At 48.3% G+C, this 18919-nt stretch overlaps 1 protein-coding gene across 1 annotated transcript in view; it reads right to left on the bottom strand.

Annotated features, from left to right (window-relative positions):
• Positions 1–18919, bottom strand: part of SH3PXD2B (SH3 and PX domains 2B) — a 118416-nt gene that overhangs the window by 22520 nt on the left and 76977 nt on the right. The window contains exons 7-9 of the mRNA XM_008015302.3: positions 9226–9360; positions 5288–5392; positions 767–884 (exon numbers count right to left, since the gene is read on the bottom strand). Of these exons, the coding sequence (XP_008013493.3) occupies positions 767–884; positions 5288–5392; positions 9226–9360 (358 nt within the window). The remainder of the gene's footprint in view (positions 1–766; positions 885–5287; positions 5393–9225; positions 9361–18919) is intronic.

Raw genomic sequence — 18919 nt, 5'->3', positions numbered from 1 at the left:
GCTGGGCCCAGCTGAGATTCTTGGTGTTTGTTGAATGAATGAATGAATGAATGAATGAATGAATGCAGTGCTACATGCTCAGCCTCCTGGAAATGGCCCAAATGTCCCGCCACACATCACGGCACAGACACTAGATCGCAGGGACCTTGCTTCCTCTCTTGCCCTAATTTCCTGCGGTCACACCCTGCCTATTGGGGGTGATCAAGGAGGGGTTCCCAGGACTTTCATTACTAAAACTGGGGAAGTCCCAGGCAAGGTGAGGACCAGTTGGCCACCCTGCCTGCCTGGGAGGCTCTGATTTCATCACATAGGTGAAAGGGCTGTCAAAGGTGTTTGGAATGCAGATGCCCTGCTTTTACCAATGGACTTTGAGAGATGAGGGCAGATTACTAGCTTAGGATGAATTACAGTCCTTGAGCGTTTATGCACCATCTTGTTCTCAGTATGGGGCTGGAGGGGGCTGTCACTCACATGGGGCAGTTTCGGCCTCCAATTCCTCATTATGAGAAACATCTGGAGGTGGAAACAGCCTTGCTTAACAGGGTTGCTGCTATCTGTGGTTCAGTGTGTTTGGAGAAAGTTTTGCTTATTACGGACTTTTAGGGAAGGATATGGGCAGGGAGGGAGGCCAAACAACACAGAGAAGTATCCTTTTATGGTTCAAGCAGAAACTTCACCCAGATGCAATCACTGACTGACCTCTGTGAAGCCGGAGCCCATGTGGCCCCAAACCCACCCAGCAACAGTGGGAGGCGGCAGCTGGTACCTGATCTTCCACCAGCCTTCCAGGTTTTTCTGGATGACCTCCACCACAGCCCCTCTCTCCAGGTTCATTTCATCCTGGTCCCGAGCTGTGTATGGGTAGATGACCGTGTACTTCTCCTCTGTGGGGACAAAAGGAAGCTGGGGTCAGAAGAGGACACCAAGAGGCCTGGGATGCCCTTGCCCATCAGAGGGAAGATTTCCTTCAGAGATTTCTGGGCACACCCCTGGCCCTGACCTAGCCCTGGACAGCCCTGTGCAAGCAGCAACAGAACACAGGACAAAGGGCAGGTCTCGATCCCTCTGAAACTCCTCAGTGCCACACACTCAGCCTCATGCCTCACCTGCTTCTGCAGTATTTCCATCCATGGCATTCTCATCCCCCTTATCCCTGTTTATTGCCCCCCACCCATACCAGGAATTACCTTGTAACTCAACATGTATTTGACTTATTTATTGTGTTTCGTGAGTGTCTGTTTCCTTTGCTGGAATATGAGCTCCAGGAAGGCAGGGCTTTGTCTGTCTTGTTCATTCCTGTGTCTCCAGCACTGGGCATGGTGCTTGGAGTGTTGAGCAAATCAGTCAATATGCAGTAAATGAGCAAGACCTGAAGGCCTGATGGGCACCACCTCGCTCACACAGAGGGGGTTAAGCTGTCTGTGGCTCCTTACCAGCTCTTGCTGGTGGAGAGTTCAGGGAGAAGCTGAACTTTGGCAGTGGAGGGTTTCAGGCTGACCTCACTACCGAGGAAGACACAGTTCGTGATTTTCATGACCTTGCCGGTAGCTGATTTTCACTTTTATTAATTATGTTCAGGTCTTTGAATCCAACGATGCTCGAAGCTTCAACTTTCATTCGTGTGACTGGGATGTCTTCTACCCCACCCTGTGGTCCCCCGACCCCTGAAACGGTGGGACCATCCTTACGGCCTCACCCTCCTCCCTGAGAGCTGCCCCCAGCTGCGTCCCTCCCACAGTAGCCCTGGAGGGCCTGGGCTCGGCGGGGCAGGTTGCTCACTGGCAGGGTGTCCCACAGAGCTAGAACAGCTCCCGCCCCCAATGTTATCTGCTCTGGCAGCTGAAATGGAGAAAAATGGATGTGTGTCTCAAGGGAGCCCAGCAAGGAGAGGAAAGGGCTCTCCTGTTTTGGTTACTTTTCTGGCCCTAGTGAGTGCCTGAGCCAGCTGTGGCCTGGTGTCATGGTTAACATGCTGCTGCAGACGCTATCTCTTTGGGAAAACACCACACGCCATCCACGGCCTGCCCAGCTGGTACAGAGGGAGGCGGCAAACACACAGGGCGTTTATTTATGTATTGATCTGGCCTGCTGACCTGCTCAGCGGCGGCTGAGCTGACTCGAGCTGCACATACCCTGTGCTCAGCACAGTCCGCTGTTCCCCTGCTTCATGGAAGTTGCAGGCTGGGCTGCTGGGCTGGGAGGGGTGGACAGAAGAATCCAGGTGCACAGAAGCTCTGTTTGGTTTGGGTGGGAAAGGGTGCCACCTGGGTCCCAGAATGAGGGCAGTCAGTCATATGAGCCTGGACTCCTGCAGCCCCGCACCCTTCAGCTGAGTTGCACGGACAGATTTTCTACCACCTGAGTTCCTCTCTGGGATCCATGGATTGCTCAGTGATTGCACACACGGCAGAGGGCGGAAGACCTTGCAGACTGCAGGCCTGCGGGGGCTTCCTTCCTAGTGTGCATTTGCCCTTCTTCTGGTGGTGCTACCAGCCTTTGTCCCCATGGCTTAGGTGAGGCCAAGCTCACCTCCTCCTGGAGGGAAGGAGTAGGTGTGGGACCCCGGCCTGGCCAAAGCGTTGCAACTCCCGGCCACTGTGACTGGTTTTATGGATGGCAAGTGACCCTAGTGGGTCAGCTGGAAACAATCCTAGGACTTGTGTTGAAGGAGAAGCTCTTTCTCTGGTGATGTCCCTGAAAGGTACTTGGAATTGCTGTCATCACGAGAGAATGGTGCCAACAAGCAGAGAGGTGGTGAGAGAGTCTCAGGTCCTGATGACAGTTTCAAATCCCCAGATCCAGCTCTGCTTGAAGCTAGCCCTACCCTGGGCTTTTTAGTGATATAAGTCAATACACTTCCCCTTTTGCTTAACCTGGTTTACATGGATTTCTTTCCCTTGCAACTCAAATGAGCCTGAATGAAGGAACAGGTCACTGGTTCAGCCTTATGGAAACCCACAGGCATCATTTTATAACCTGAGAAACTTTAGAGCCCCAAGGCCAAGAAACAGCCAAGGCTCGCTCCTCCCAAACCCACATGCCAACAACATACATGTCACACAAGACAGATGAGATCACTTTTTCTCACATGCAACAGGCACGGGCGGTCCCAGAGCAGGGAGGCTCATGCAGGTGCAGGGACCTGGCTCCAAACACCAAACGGGGAAGAAAACTCCGAGGTAGGCACCTTGACGCCAGCTGATGGCATACAAGTCCCCCAGAGTCCGGCGGCGGCCCACAGGCCGGGGCAGAGACCAATACCTCCATGAGACTGGATGGGCAGCATGTGGGAAGAAGGGCAGAGGGCACAGGTGAGAAGAAAGCACCACAATGTGTAGAGGCAAAGGTGGCACCAAGCACATGTCCCCATCCAGGAGAGCATTACCTCTGAGTCTATTCCAAGCCCCAGGCATCTTGGGAAGACCAAGATCCTGAGTACTAACTGTGAACTTGGGTGAAGAGGCTTCTAGTAGACACAGTTCCATTCCTAGCATGATTATAAAGAGGCGCTAGGCTGAAGTGGGAAGATCACTTGAGTCCAAGAGTTCAAGGTTGCAGTGAGCCATAATTGTGCCACTGCATCCAGCCTGAGTGACAGAGCGAGACCCCATCTCAAAAAAAAAAAAAAAAAAAAAAAAAAGGACCAGGCGAAGTCGCTCATGCCTGTAATCCCATAATCCCAGCACGCTGAGAGGCCAAGGTGGGCGGATCACTTGAGGTCAGGAGTTTGAGATCAGCCTGGCCAACATGGCAAAACACCATTTCTACTGAAAACACGAAAACTAGCTGGGCGTGGTGGTGCACGCCTGTAATCCCAGCTACTCGAGAGGCTGAGGCAGGAGAATCGCTTGAACCCAGGAGGCAGAGGTTGCAGTGAGCTGAGATTGTGCCACTGCACTTCAGCCTGGGCGACTGAGCAAGACTGTCTCAAAATAAATAAATAAATAAATAAAAGTACTACCTGTGGCCCGGGGAAGAAAATAAATGTACACACTCAAGAAAATGTGGTCTCGCTCCCACCATCTTCTAGCTGTGTGACTCTGGGCAAGTCTCCCTACCTCTCAGATGTTTCCTCATCTGTAAAACGGGACAGCAATGAGTGCCTGACAGAGGTGCTGTCATGGTGGTCATCATTCAGCATCTCAGGGGTTCTAGTTTCCACGCACCACATCACTACCCCTTAATCTGAGTTGATTCTGGCGGTAACCCCGTGTTATCCCTGCCTAGTGCCTGGCGGGCCTCACACACACAGAGCAAACCAACAGATATTTTACTCTGAGGGGCGCTGGCTGTAATACAACTCGATGCAAAACCATATGTCAGTGTTTTGCTAACCTTTGAGCATAGAAACAACCCCCTTCTCCTCACCCTCTTTTCTGATAAAGATACGCTATATGTGGCTCTGTGCTTTCTCGTAACAGTCAACTAAAAGTCAAAAAAACTCAACTCTAGGTAAGGTATTGCTGATATAATAATAACTGTCACTGGTCACTTACTGTTCTAGGTTCTTTGCAGGTGGATCTCATTTAATTTTTTCAAAAATCCCATGATGAAGATATCACTGTTTCGATTTTTAGATGAGAGGCTGAGGCTTAGAGAGGTTAAATTACTGGCCCAAGATCACTCAACCAGGAAGTGGTACAGCTGAGATTAAAATTCAGGTGTGTCTGATTCTTAAGCCCCTGTTGATGAGTGAAGTGAACTCAATAAAGGCCCTACTTTTAGGAACGTTTCTACGGGGGGAAAGGGAGTTGGTTGGGACTTAGCATTTCTGGCATGGCAGGAATCACCATTCAGGACATGTGTAGGGAAGGTTCTCTGGGCAACAACGGACGTGTGTCTGTGGGTGAGTGGAGGGGGACCCCTGGTCAGGGCCACTTCAACCCACAGAGAAAGCAGAGGTTTTTAAACAGATGGGGCCAAAAGTCTTGCAAATGAGCTGAAGCAGCTCCAGCACCTTGGCCACCAAATAATTCTAGGCAGAAATAGTGAACTGTTTTTGAGGATCAGGCTGGGGCCCTCCTGGGGTCCCATGAAAGGGTTAGGGCTCGAGCTCTGGAAAGGCTCACCTAGGTTGCTACCAAAGGCCCCTAAGAGAGGGCGGGCTTGCCCCTCAGCCCTAATACCATGGCCTGGTTTCTGGTTCACAGGCCATGGAGCCTGAGCCAGTGAGCTGCTGAGAAGCAGAGGCAGAGGCCTCAAGAAGAGACTGGGTGAAAGATAACCCAGTATAGGCGATGACTGCACAGGTCCTCCCCAGCGAGCAAAGGCTCGAGCCCCTCCCTACCTTCTTCAGGCTGCAGAGAAAATTCATCCTGCACCCCATCCTGGCCTTCTAGGCACGTTGCGGGGACCCAGCCTTGCTCCTCAGCAGTGCTGACGAACCACCAACCTGGGGAAGCGAGAGTGCAGAATGATGTTAGTTGCATCAAGCATGAGGCCAGGGGGTCAGAACGTAACAATTGCACAGGGTAAGGCTAAAGTTACCATTTTACTGGTAGAACACAACTACCAATGTTACCTGCTAACTGCTAAAAATAAGTCCAGAAACTTGCTCCTGAGCCTGGGACAGGGAAGAGTAAAGTCATCTTAAATGACAACAATAAAGAGGCCAGGCACGGTGGCTCATGCCTGTAATTCCAGCACTTTGGGTGGATTGCTTGAGGCCAGGAGTTCAAGACCCGCTTGGGCACCATGACAAAACCCTGTCTGCACGAAAAATTTACAAATTAGCCAGGCATGGTGGTGCATGCTTGTAACCCCAGCTACTCGGGAGGCTGAGTTGGGAGGATCACCTGAGCCCAGGAGGTCAGGGTTGCAATGAGCTATGATTGTGCCACTGCACTCCAACTCGGGTGACAGAGTGAGACCCCCATCTCAAAAAAAAAAAAAAAAAAAGAATGTTTACCTTCACTTAGATGTGTGATGCACCCATCATTTTACTTGCATTAAATACAATCTTCACATTATCATCCCAACTGCGCACATGAGGAAACTGAGGCTCAAAGAGGCAAACTGATTTGTCCAAGTTCACGTGGCTTGTGGTAGAGCGGCGATGCATGCACAGGGCTGTTTGATGCTAAACGCACTGCTCTTATCTGAGACGCAGATTTAGCATCTGCTTCAGAGGCCTCTGACCCAGGCTCAGACATTGCCTAATGGCAAGGGCCTGCATGGGGCCTGTGGTAGGGACAATAATGACCCTCGTCCCGCAAAGATGTCCGTGTCCGAATCCCTCAAACCTGTAAATATATTAAGTTACGTGGCACTAGGGTATGAAGGTTGCTAATCTGCTGACCTAAAAATAGGGAGTTTATCCCAGATTCTCTGGGTGGGCCTAATGTAATTCCAGGGCTCCTTAATATGCCAGAAGGAGGCAGAAGTCATGGGGAGATGTGGCTGTTGAGGAAAGACACAGAGAGGTGCAACATTGCTGGCACTGAAGAAGGAAGAAAGGGCCGTGAGCCAAGGCGGCTTCCAGGATCTGGAAAAGGCAAGGAAACAGATCCTATTCAGAACCTGAAGAAAGCAATGGGGCCCTGTCGATCCCTTGATTTTAGGTCAGTGAGACCATGCTGAACTTCTGACCCATAGACTATCAGATAATAAATACGTGCTGTTGGCCAGGCGCGGTGGCTCACGCACGGTGGTTCTATGATTTTCTAAAGATTTGTATTTGTAAATATTTGTATGAAGATAAGGAAACTGTCATAACACAATGACAGCAATGACAACAATGTGTCAGATACTGTCCTGAGTGCTGCACGTCCACTCCTAGCTTGCTAGATCTTCACCACAGCCTTATGAGGTGTGTATTATTATTGCCCCCATTTTACAGATGGGGAAGCTGAGGCTTAGCGACTCTCTCAAAGTCACAAAGATAGAAAGTGGCAGAGCCAGGATTCAAACCCAGGCTGTCTCTGAGCTCTTAACCATTTTCACTAATGCCTCACAAACTGCTGGAGGGAGGATAAATCAAAACAGCCACTGTTTTGGAAGCAGATAAGTTGGTGGTATCTTAAAATTTAAGTTGGTGGTATGTATGTCTTGGCTAGGTACAGTGGCTCACGCCTGTAATCCCAGCAGTTTGGGAGGCTGAGGTGGGTGGATCACCTGAGGTCAGGAGTTTGAGACCAGCCTGACCAGTATGGTGAAACTCTGTCTCTACTAAAATACAAAACTTGGCCAGGCATGGTGGCGTGTGCCTGTAGTCCCAGCTATTTGGGAGGCTGAGACAGGAGAATCACTTGAACCCGGGAGGTAGAGGTTGCAGGGAGCTGAGACTGCGCCACTGCACTCCAGCTGGGGCAACATGGTGAGTCTCCATCTCCAAAAAAACTAAATAAATAAAATAAAATATGTGTATCTTTGGGTCCAGCTGTTTCACTTCTTGGAATCTAACCTAAAGAAACACTGACATGCACACAGACATGTTCACACTGGAGTACAAATACAAATATATGAACATGGCTCACTCGGGCAATGAATACTATGCAGCTGTGAAAAAGTATCAGAGGAGCTAGACAGCAACTAAAAAAAGTTGCAGATCAAAATGTATACAATGACACCATTGGGTTTTTAAAAAACCCACAAAAATACATATATACAATACAAAATATGATGTGTTTGCATACATGTACAAGTATATATGTATGAATATGTGTATGTGTGAGTGTATATATTCACACGTATGCACACGTACACATACACACAAGCGTATATAACATTTTGAAGAAAGATTCATACCTAACGGATAGAAGGGTTATCTGGGGTTCAGAAAGGGGGTTAGGGTTGAAGCTGGTAGAAAAAATAGATTTTAGTTTCATCATTAATCTTCTAAGAATAATATATCCATATATTACTTGAATAAGTACAATATAATTGAAAATAAATGTCATCAGTGTGTTGGCTACTTGAAGAGGTACCCACTCACCCTCCCCCTTCTTTTTGCTGCCCTCTGCACATACCAACACTCTTCCTGGCCCCTACTCTTCTTCCCAGTCACCCAAGCTTCCTGACTTCCTGTAAGCTGGGGGCCGAGGGCAGTGGGTGCTCCTGTCTTTACATCCCCATGGTGTGTCCTAGCCACAGCACACAATCTGCATACACTCATTCTCAGGAATTGGAAAGTCACATGGCCTTGGGGGCTGCTGGAGTTGGTTTGGAATTCCGGTTCTGCAGCCTGTTGTGTGATGTGGGGTGAGTGACTGAGTCACTTGGAGTCATGGTTGTATCAGCTGTGAAGCAGGGATGGCAACTCCTATGTTGAGTAACGAAGGAAGTTTGCCTGGCTGGCGCTGGTCTCATGACTAATGCCACCGTCATCCAGATGATGTTGGAAACATCGCCCTTCCCATTCTTTGGACCTCAACTAGCCATTGGGCTGTCACAGAGACTGACCCACTAATGATATGATTAGCTAACATCACATGTTAGCCACAACAAACCCAGTGGTTTCCACTGCATTTTCCCAGGGAGGATCTGCTTATTCTTGCTCTTCGCCTTCAATGGGGTGCGATGGCTGCTTTGTAGCTAAGGCAGGCAAAGGGGAAGGAAACCCACATTTTTTGGAGCATCTACTGTGTGCTAAGCACAAGTTTAAGCACTCTTTGTATATCATCTCAATTAATCTTTACGATCACTCTTCACAGCATAAGTTATTATTCTGTAGATAAGAAAACTGACAGTCAGAGAATGAAGCCACCTGAACTACTGTGAAATGTGGAATTCCGATGGAAATCCAGGTTAAGTGGCTCAATCATACCACATTCTGTCCCAGACCCAGACAGTGTCCATGACCAGTGGTCTCTGTGATGGGCAGGTAGGCTAAGGGGACAGGGAATGTGTCTGTCCCATTAGAGCCCAGAGCCATTGAGCCTTCTTGAAGACTCCCACGGGTAAGCAAAGGCAAACCAACAGCGCACATTTCCAGTGAATGCTGGACTGTATCTGCAAGTACTTTAGAACCAGAAGGAATGTTTATAAAATGTGAACGTCAGAACAAATTGGTACCATCTGAACCAACAGGATAATGGTGAGTGGTGACCAGGTGGGATATTCGAGCACAGTGATTAAACAGAGGCCTCTTTCTCGGAAACCCTAGGCCGGATCTATGGGAACTGGCCAGTCTGGACCGGCCATTTCAGTTTCTGAGTTTCCAAATGTTTCCTGTCCTAGGGGCCTGGTGACAGGGTAGTGGGAGAGGGAGATGGTCTAGGTCCCCACCTGACTCATTCTTCTCGATGATGTCCACCACCTGCCCCACGCTGAGGCTGATCTCCGAACTCTCCTGCTTCTGGTAGTTGGCCACCACCACATACTGCTCCAGGACCATGGGGTCCACTGAGGTTTGGTCACCCCCTGTGGATAGGAAACAGACATGACATCTGGCCACCACCATGCTTGAAAGAGCAGGAGCCAGAGCAGTAGGGTGGGTTAAGAGGACATTCCAAATAAAAAAGAAGCAGTTACAGGACTCGTCTCAAGGGTGACTTGATCTATTCATTCTTCTATTCACGTGCTTACTTAACCACCAAAATTGACCAAGTGCTATTCTGTGCAGGCACTGGGGTTTGAGTCGATTAAGATATGGTACCTGCCCTGAAGATGTTCACAGCCTAGTGGGAAAGCTCATTCATTCATACTTAGCCATTCCTCCATCCATCTGTCCATCCATCCACTTGTCCATCCATATGTCCGTCCATCTGTCCTCCATTATCCATCCATCCATCATCCATCCAACCAAACATTCATCTATCTGCCATCCATTCAACCATCTATCCACTCATGATCTATCCAATTAAACACCATCATCCATCAACCATCTCATCATCCATCCAAAATCACTCGCCTACTAATCTATGAAATCACCAGTGATGTTCCAGACACTCTAAAGAGTACAACGGTGAATAAAACAGCTATGACTCCCAGCCTCAAGTAACTCAATCTAGTCACAGAGACAGACAAGTACATAAGTACATATAATTAATAAGATATAGAATTATATAAGCATTAGTTTATGATAAATTGCTGGAAACAACCCGGATGCTGGGACAGAAAATGAAGGGGAAAGACAATGCTATATTAAACGGGGTGGCTGGTAAGACCTCCTTAAGGAGGTGACATAACACAGGGACCTGAGAGAGGAGGAAGGGTCATAAGGAGAATCGGGGAAAAGCAGTGTAGGCACACTCTGAGATGGGAAAAGACTTGGGGTCTTCGGGACTGGAAGGAGGCTAGGTGAGGAAGCACATGGAAAGAGTGTTCTGAGTGAGGTCCCCGAGGAAAGCACGGGTCAGATCAGGCAGGGCCTTCGGGGCCAAGTAAAGAAGTTGGGTTGCTTTTAACCTTGAAGTAGCAAGTCACTTAAGGGCTTTAAGAAAGGAATGACAAGAGTCACATCTTTAAAAAGATAATTCTGACTGCCATGTGGAGAATGGATCAGAGGCTGACAAGAAAGAAAGCAGGAGAGTAGTTGGAGGACATGAAGTTTTCAAGGAAGAGGTGACGGTGGCCTGAACCAAGGCAGTGGCAGCAGAAGGGAATGAAGTAGAGGGGTGCTTCAGGGAGGCTGTGCCACGGGATTCAGGGTGGACAGCTTCCTGGGAATCGTGCAGCCCTGGTTAAGCACTAAGACATATCTGACAAATAAATGAAAAGATAATGCAGAATACAGGTGATTTAAATAGCAAGGACATCTGAGTTCAGAGACTCCAGAGAGAAGCGGGCAGCTGGGTGACTTTTAGAGCAGCAGGCTAAATATGGGGGAAGGGCACCCAGACATTTGTGGTCATAGGAGGGCCCTGGTATTCTAAAAGTCCTGATTCAAAATAGTCTTTCCTATTGTTCCCATAAATCATTAAAATATCCAGGAAACCCCACATTTTGTGTCAAAATGCACCCAGTTGGCCAGGCGTGGTGGCTCACATATGTAATCCCAGCGCTTTGGGAAGCCGAGGAGGGTGGATCACCTGAGGTTAGGAGTTCAAGACCAGCCTGGCCAACATAGCAAAACCTCGTCTCTACTAAAAATACAAAAACGAGCTGGGCATGCTAGCGTGCACCTGTAGTCCCAGCTACTCAGGAGGCTGAGGCACGAGAATCGCTTGAACCTGGGAGGCAGAGGTTGCAGTGACCTGAGATTGTACCACTGCACTCCAGCCTGGGTGACAGAACAAAACTCCGTCCCCCATCACCCCCCCGCAAAAAAAAACCAAAAACCAAACCAAACCAAACCAAACCCAAACCCACCCAATCGTGGAGCAGCGTGGGAGAACCAGCGCACAGAGATGACTTTGTGCATCTCTCCCCACTCTGTTGGGTGGTGTCTTGTTGGCTTGAAATTGGCCATGGTGGGAGTATTTACACCACAGAAAGTGGCAAATGCTACAAAGCAGGGCTTCTCCACTGGAGAGCTGGTAGTTAAGTGTCCACCAGCACACCACTGCACTCCAGCCTCTGCAACCAGAAGGAGCACAGAAGCCCCTTGTCAGAACCATGCGGTCTGGATTTTTGATGTGAAAAAGCAGAACAGGGCATTGTAGCTGGGTGAAGGGTACTGCTTCTTGGCTCTGTGCCCATGCTCTGGCCACTCATCCTCCCTGCCAGAGGGTAACAGGGAAATGGGAGGGCCTTTGGGCTGGGGACAACCCTGCCGCTTGCCCTCTGCATAGAGAAAGCATGAGGAGAACAGAGGAAGAGAGAGCAGGAAAGAAACAGAAGATGCAGGCTCACGGTTCAGAAGATCGGGCAGGAAGCAGCCCCAATGAGGGCCTATCACAGCCTACAGACAGCACAGAAACCATCTCAACACAGCTGCCCTGCAAGCTGGGTACTGCCACCCCCATTTTGTGGGCAGGAACACAGAGGCTCAGAGATGTTAAGTGACTTTCTCTGCATCACACAGCTGGCTATGGACAATGCTGGACTCTGTACACTTGGCTCCAGGCTCTCCTGTGTGTTGGGGGTACAGCAGTGAGAAAAGAAAAGATGACGAAGGAAGAAGGGTAGTCTGAGGCCTGCGGGCTGTCCTCCCCTGAGGGCCTGGTCAGGCTCCGTTTGACACCTCTGCATGTCTCAAGGCTTGTCTGCTATTTCCAACCCTCTCCTCATCCTCCACTTCCCCCGAGGTCAGGTGGCAGGGCCGACTTTTCTAGACTCAAGAAGACAGTTCCCCCAAGCCAGCCCAGCCACATGAGCAGTGGCCTGAGAGTGCGCTGCTTCACGCCCCCTTCCTGCTGGCCCCATTCACAACGAGCTTCCTGAGGGCAGTGGCCTTGACTGCCTCTGAACCACCCGGCACTTACTAGCTCCTTGAAGGTGCTGTCCAGTGAATGAATGAATGTAGGATGCTGGCTTTTGAAGGCTCTTGACTACCTGTCCTGGTCACTAGACTCACTCTTCTCTGTGGATCCAATCCAGCATCTACCCCAGGATACAGCCTGTCTGAGGGGCTCAAAACCCCAGGAGTGCAGTTTCCCTTCTATGTGGGCCCTCAAGTGAGCTGGACCAGGAAGTATGCTACCCTGTCCCTCAGCTTGAGAGAAAGAACTGGAAAGAAAAGAGAAAAAGCCCCCCCTTCACAGTCAGGTTGGTGCCTGCACCTGCTGCCCCGGTTAATGCTCAGAGACAGGCCCACGTCTTCCAGGCAGGCAGTCACCGGCTGGTGTGGGGTCAGGGAGCGGCTGTGAGGATTTCCTCACAGAGCCACAGGTTTCACACAGGCGACTTTCTCTGCAGTGCTCCATCACCCGGCCTCACCATGTCCTCACGGAGCCACACCCTCTGCACCAGGGTCTGAAAGGGGCTTTGCTGGGGCCAGGGGAGGGGAGGCAGATGCTGTAACTGGTCTCTGTCCTGCTCCTCGAGTCTGCCCTCCATACAGCAGCCAGAACGCTCGCTCAAAAATGCTACTCTGGTCATGCCACTCCCCGCTCAGCACCTGCCATGGGCTCGGCTTGCCATCTGGTCTTGTCTTTTGGCCACTTCATCCCTGGTGCACCTGCAAAGCATAAAGGTGCCTTTGCAGAGGTTATTTTCTCTGCCTGGGATGTCTCAACCTCTCCTCCTTATTTCAGTGGGAACCACCTATTCTTAGCCTCGTAACTGGTCCCTGGCACCAGCCTTGATCCTGCAATTTATTTGTTTGTTCTCTTTTTTTTTTTTTTGAGATGAAGTCTTGCTCTGTCACTAGGCTGGAGTGCAGTGGTGCAATCTCGGCTCACTGCACCCTCTGCCTCCCAGGTGCAATAGATTCTCCTGCCTCACCCTCCTGAGTAGCTGGGACTACAGGGACCCGCCACCACACCTGGCTAATTTTTTGTATTTCAGTAGAGATGGGGTTTCACCATGTTAGCAAGGATGGTCTTGATCGCCCGACCTGGTGATCTGCCCGCTGTGGCCTCCCAAAGTGCTGGGATTACAGGTGTGAGCCACCGTGCCCAGCCATTTATTTTATTTTATTTTATTTTATTTTTTGAGACAGAGCCTTGCTCTATCGCCCAGGCTGGAGTGCAGTGGCACGATCTCAGCTCACTGCAACCTCTGCCCCCAGGGCTCAGGTGATTCTCTCGCCTCCTGAGTAACTGGGACTACAGGCATGCACCACCACACACAGCTAATTTTCATATTTTTAGTAGAGATGGGGTCCCACCCATGTTGGCCAGGCTGGTCTTGAACTCTTGACCTCAAGTGATCGGCCTGCCTCGGCCTCCCAAAGTGCTGGGATTACAGGCTTGAGCCACCGTGCCCGGCTGCCATCTGTTTTCAATATAGCAGCTAGAGTGATCCTTTTAAAAGACGTGTCAGAACATGTTTCTCAAAGGTCAAGTCCCTGTGATGGTCCTCACTTCACTTGTGAAAACCCTCAGTGGCCTACAGGGCCCTGTCTAATCCGCCTCTGATCAGTTTTTTTTTTTTTTTCAAATAGAGTTGGGGTTTCGCCATGTTGTCCAGACTGGTCTTGAACTCCAGGGCTCAACCAATCCACCTGCCTCAGCCTCCCAAAGTGCTGGGATTACAGTTGTGAGCCACTGCGCCCGGCCTTTTGATACCTTATTAGACCTCATCTCCTTCACTCTCCCCAGTGTGGCACAGATGGTTACTTATTCCCTATCCTCTATTTCTTCTATAGTAATAGAATTCCTGAGTTTTGGCAGGGCACGGGGCCACTTGGAATAAGACTCCTTTATAGTTGGGAGTGGTCATGTAACTAAGCCCCAGACAATGGGATATAAGTGTGGAATTGTGTGCACGTGCTTGGTAAGAATCCTTACAGGAGGTAACTGATTCTGTGTCACCCTTTCCTCATTACTGCTGGCTGAAATGTCAATGTGATGGCTGGTGCTGCAGCAGCCATCTTGGGTCATAAGCAGCCTTGGGAATGCTGGTGTTGTGTGGCAGAGCAGCAAGATGAGGACCTGGGTCCCTGCTACCATTGAACACACTATCACTCCTGGACTATCTCTGGGATTTGAACTAAGAAGAAAAAAGTTCAATTGTTTAAGTCACAAGTATTTTGGATTTTCTGCACTTGTAGTCAAACCTAATTCACTTGTATCTTTGGTCGCTAGTCTCTGACCAGTAGCGTCCTTGCCAGTCCTTCTCATGCAAAGCCTGTTTCTACTACAGAGATGTTTGCATTTGCTGCTGGGGACAGTCTTCTCCAGATACCTGCATAGCCTTTGCTCTCCTTTCCTTCAGGTTCCTGCTCAAGTGGCATCTTATCAATGAGACCTTCCCTGCCTGCCTTGCACTGCCTCATTCAGTTTTATTTCTTCCATAGTGCTTTCAAAAACTGTCATAGGTTCTGTATATTTACTCGTCTCCTTGTTTACTTTTCTACTCTAGAAGTGCCACAAGGGCAGGGACAGTCTCTTGTTCACTGCTGTGTTCACACTGCCTAAAGGCTTGTAGGCCTGTCATGTGTTTTGGTGCAAGGGGAGCTAAGAATGCGTATATATATAGATTATATATATATAATGTATTTTATAGATAATATATTATATAATATATATTTTTTATATATATTAAAATATATTTATATATATATATATTTTTTTTTTGAGGTGGAGTTTTGCTCTTGTCGCCCAGGCTGGAGTACAATGGCGCAATCTCGGTTCACTGCAACCTCCGCCTCCTGGGTTCAGGCAATTCTGCCTCAGCCTCCTGAGTAGCTGGGATTACAGGAGTGCACCAGCATGCCCGGCTAATTTTTATATTTTTAGTAGAGACAGGGTTTCGCCATGTTGGCCAGGCTTGTCTCGAACTCCTGACCTCAGGTGATCTGCCTGCCTCAGCCTCCCAAACTGCTGGGATTACAGGTGTGAGCCACCACGCCTGGCTGAAGGTTTTTATATTTTTTAAGAGCTGTAAAGAAGAAGGAGAAGAGGAAGGAGAAAATGAGAAAGAATTATCGTTATTATTGGTAGTAGTAGTGACAGAGACTGTATGTGGCCTATAAAGGCTAACATATTCACCATCTGACCCTTTGGAGAAAGTTTGTCAGTCCCTGGCCTAGAACATGGATGGCTTCTTACTAGGGCTCAGTAAGTGTCTGAATGAAGGAAGGAACAGTTTAAAACTCAGCTCTGCCAGGTGCCTGTAATCCCAGCACTCTGGAAGGCCAAGGCAGGCGGATCAGGAAGTCAAGAGTTTGAGACCAGCCTGGCCAACATAGTGAAATTCCATCTCTACTAAAAATGCAAAAATTAGCCCGGCATGGTGGTGTGTGCCTGTAATCCCAGGTACTCAGGAGGCTAAGGCAGGAGAATTGCTTGAACCTGGGAGGTGGAGGTTGCAGGGAGCTGAGATCATGCCACTGCACTCCAGCTTGGGCAACAGAGTAAGACTTCATCTCAAAAAACAAACAAACAAACAAACAAAAAACCCAAACCCCGCCCCCCTCAGCTTTAATGACTTCCTACCTCAGGGAGCATTCAAATGCCTTCCTTCACATTTCACTTTGTTTATACAGGTGTCTTTTCTACCTGACCGTGAGAATGGTTTCCACCTAGAGCACTACCAGGTACAGATAAAGTTACTCATTTAATATTTATTAAGCACCTAGTAGGTGCTTAAATAAATTACAAATTAATTATACATTAAATAAATATTGAATGAATAACTGTACCTGTCTTGTTCATTCAGCATCCAGCACAGCTGTACAACAGACATTTGTGGGGTGGATGAGCAAAGGATAAATGAAGACTTCTAGAAACCCTTCCTCCTCTATGCAAGGCTCCAGGCATCCTTATAAGTTTATAAACTTATTAATTAAAGATGACTCTTTCTTGCTTATAAGTAGAAAGAGGGCTTCAATTAAGTGAAGATCCAGTTAACTCAGGTTACTCTGTCCAAAAAGCTCAACTTTTGCCACCCAGTTTTAACACCTGATGGTGGCACAGTTGCATCACATACAATTTTCAGGACTCTGATGAATGTGCTGGGCATTTCTGCACTAACTCTCCTAACCAGTCTGCCAATGGGATTTGGCAAAACGATGAGCAGTGACAGAATGACAGAACCAAGGAATCATGAGATTTGCTATAAGCAAGACAGAGAGCCAGGAAATGAGGAGGGCAGAGAGCTCTGGGCTGGGACTCTGGGTTGGCTGGAGCACACCAAGGACTGGCACAGGGCTCAGGGCTGGCACTTCCTCCAAGACTTGCTCTGGGGCCAGGTCCAAGACTACAATCTCCTTGACGTTTTTCCATGGCAGTAACTTAGACTGTAGTTCTCTGCCATGAAGTGGTTCAGAGAATGCATGGAGTTGCTTTTTCAGCACCAATTCTTTCAGAGTAAGTTGCTTCATTTCACTCAGAGCACTCAACTTATTAAAACTGATGGAAAAAAGTTCATTCATTTGATCTACCAGGAGTCTCAAATACGGCTTCAGGCCGTTTAGTTGTTAAGTGAAGACACCTACTGGTGGAGGGTGATATTGCAGCCAAGCTCTATAATGCCATAATAATTGCAATGTCTAAATGTTGAGGCAGGCAACTAAAGCTAAATTCCAGGAGTTGCCAAGTGTGAAATCAAAGGATTCCTAGGCAAGGATTATCACTTTTGTGGCCCAGCAGGAAATATGAGAGAAGAGGGGATGAGAAAGAGGAAAGTCTGACATTGGAAGGGTGATTTTTATTTTTAAGTGTTATAAAATACTCTCAAGATGTACAGTGCCTAATCTACCACAGAAGTTTTCTGTTTGGGCATATTTTTTTCTTCATGATGACATGTCTTGAATTTTTAAGATGAAGGGCAAAGTGGGATTTTCCTTCCAAAAATTCGCTATACTGTCGATCTTGCTGAAAGAGTCAGTAAACAAAGAATGCTTTTAAGTAAAGGTTAGAAAAATCAGGAAGAAATATGCTCCTCAAATAATCAGATGATCTCTTGACTTTTAGTGAGAAGATTCATTTTCTGCAGGATGAGCAGAATTTGAGACCACATTAGCCAAAGTCTATAGGAGCCAGCCAGTCAGTCATGACTGGGAAATGCCAGAGGCAGATAAGCCTTCTCCAACGCAGAGTTTTGGTGGAGAAATCTCAGGATTTAGTCTGTCAATGTTAGATCCCTTTAAAATTCAATCCAAAAGGCTGATTCTAAAATAAAGGAAGTGTTCAAAGGTCACATAAGATAGAAGGCTAATCCCAGCTTGGGTTCTTAGTTTGAATGAAGAAAGATGCTATTTTCCAACCAATTGAACTATAAATAAATCCATCCCCATCATTTCAGGTGAATGATGTAACAGCAGTCACCACAAATTAGAGCTTTTTCTCCCTTTTCCAGACAAATCCCCTCATCAAGCCCGTTCCGACTGGACATTTGTGTTTGTCACAAACCAGAGCTGTCTCTTTCCTCTCTTCTCTACCCTCCCACACTCATTCCTTCTAGGGAAAGTCTCTGCACACTCGAAACCAGAAACTCTGCCAGCCCAAGAGTGGCAGCTCCTCTTCTCTCTGCTCTTTTCTAAGAAACATATAATTATCCTTGGGGCTCTGGAACTATTTGCAGCTTTAGCAGGATGCCATGGCTCTGGCCAGTACCTATTAAACTAGAAAGAGGAGCTATAATTGAACTGGTTGGGAAAAGGCTGAAGTTAATTCCCGACGCCATTCCTTGAGGCAGAGAGAATGACTGCGGGGCCTGTAAAGTTGACCACAGGGCTGTACCCAGGGGCAGCAAAGGTACTGGAGCTTGTGAATTCGGAATTTCTACTTGATATGGTTTGGATCTGTGTCCCCACCCAAATCTCATGTCGAATTGTAATCCCCAATGTTGGAAGTGGGGGCTGGTGGGAGGTCATTGGATCATGGGGGTGGGTCCTTCATAAATGGTTCAACACCATCCCTTTGGTGCTGTCTTGAGATGGAGTTCTCAGGAGATCTGGTTGTTTAAAAGTGTGTAGCACTGCCCCTCTCTCTCGGTCCTGCTCCTGCCATGTAAGAACTGCTTGCTCCGCCTTTGCCTTCTACCATGATGGAAAGCTCCTGGAGGCCTCCCCAGAAGCTGGGCAGAAGTCACCGTACTTCCTGTAAAGCCTGCAGAACCATGAGCCAATTAAACCTCTTTTCTTTATAAATCATCCAGTCACAGGTATTTCTTTATAGCACTGTGAGAATGAACTGATACACTACTGCTGGTCAGGGACACCCATGTACTCTAAGTAACAGTAGTAGTAGTAATAAAAACAGCATCAAACATACATGACTGACAATGTGCCAGGCACTGTTCTAGGTGCCTCACAAATATGATTATAAATCCTATAATAATCCCACAAGGCAGATTGCTACGATCAACCCCATTTTACAGATGAGGAAACTGAGGCCCATGAGAGGGGGCATCCTTTTTCACTTCTAGGATCTCTGCTTGCACCTCTGATCCTCATCAACCCCTTCAAACCTCCTGCCATCCTAGGAAA

This window comes from Chlorocebus sabaeus, chromosome 23, assembly GCF_047675955.1.
Source record: "Chlorocebus sabaeus isolate Y175 chromosome 23, mChlSab1.0.hap1, whole genome shotgun sequence".
Taxonomy (NCBI): Eukaryota; Metazoa; Chordata; class Mammalia; order Primates; family Cercopithecidae; genus Chlorocebus; species Chlorocebus sabaeus.
This window is presented reverse-complemented; position numbering and strand designations above follow the sequence as displayed.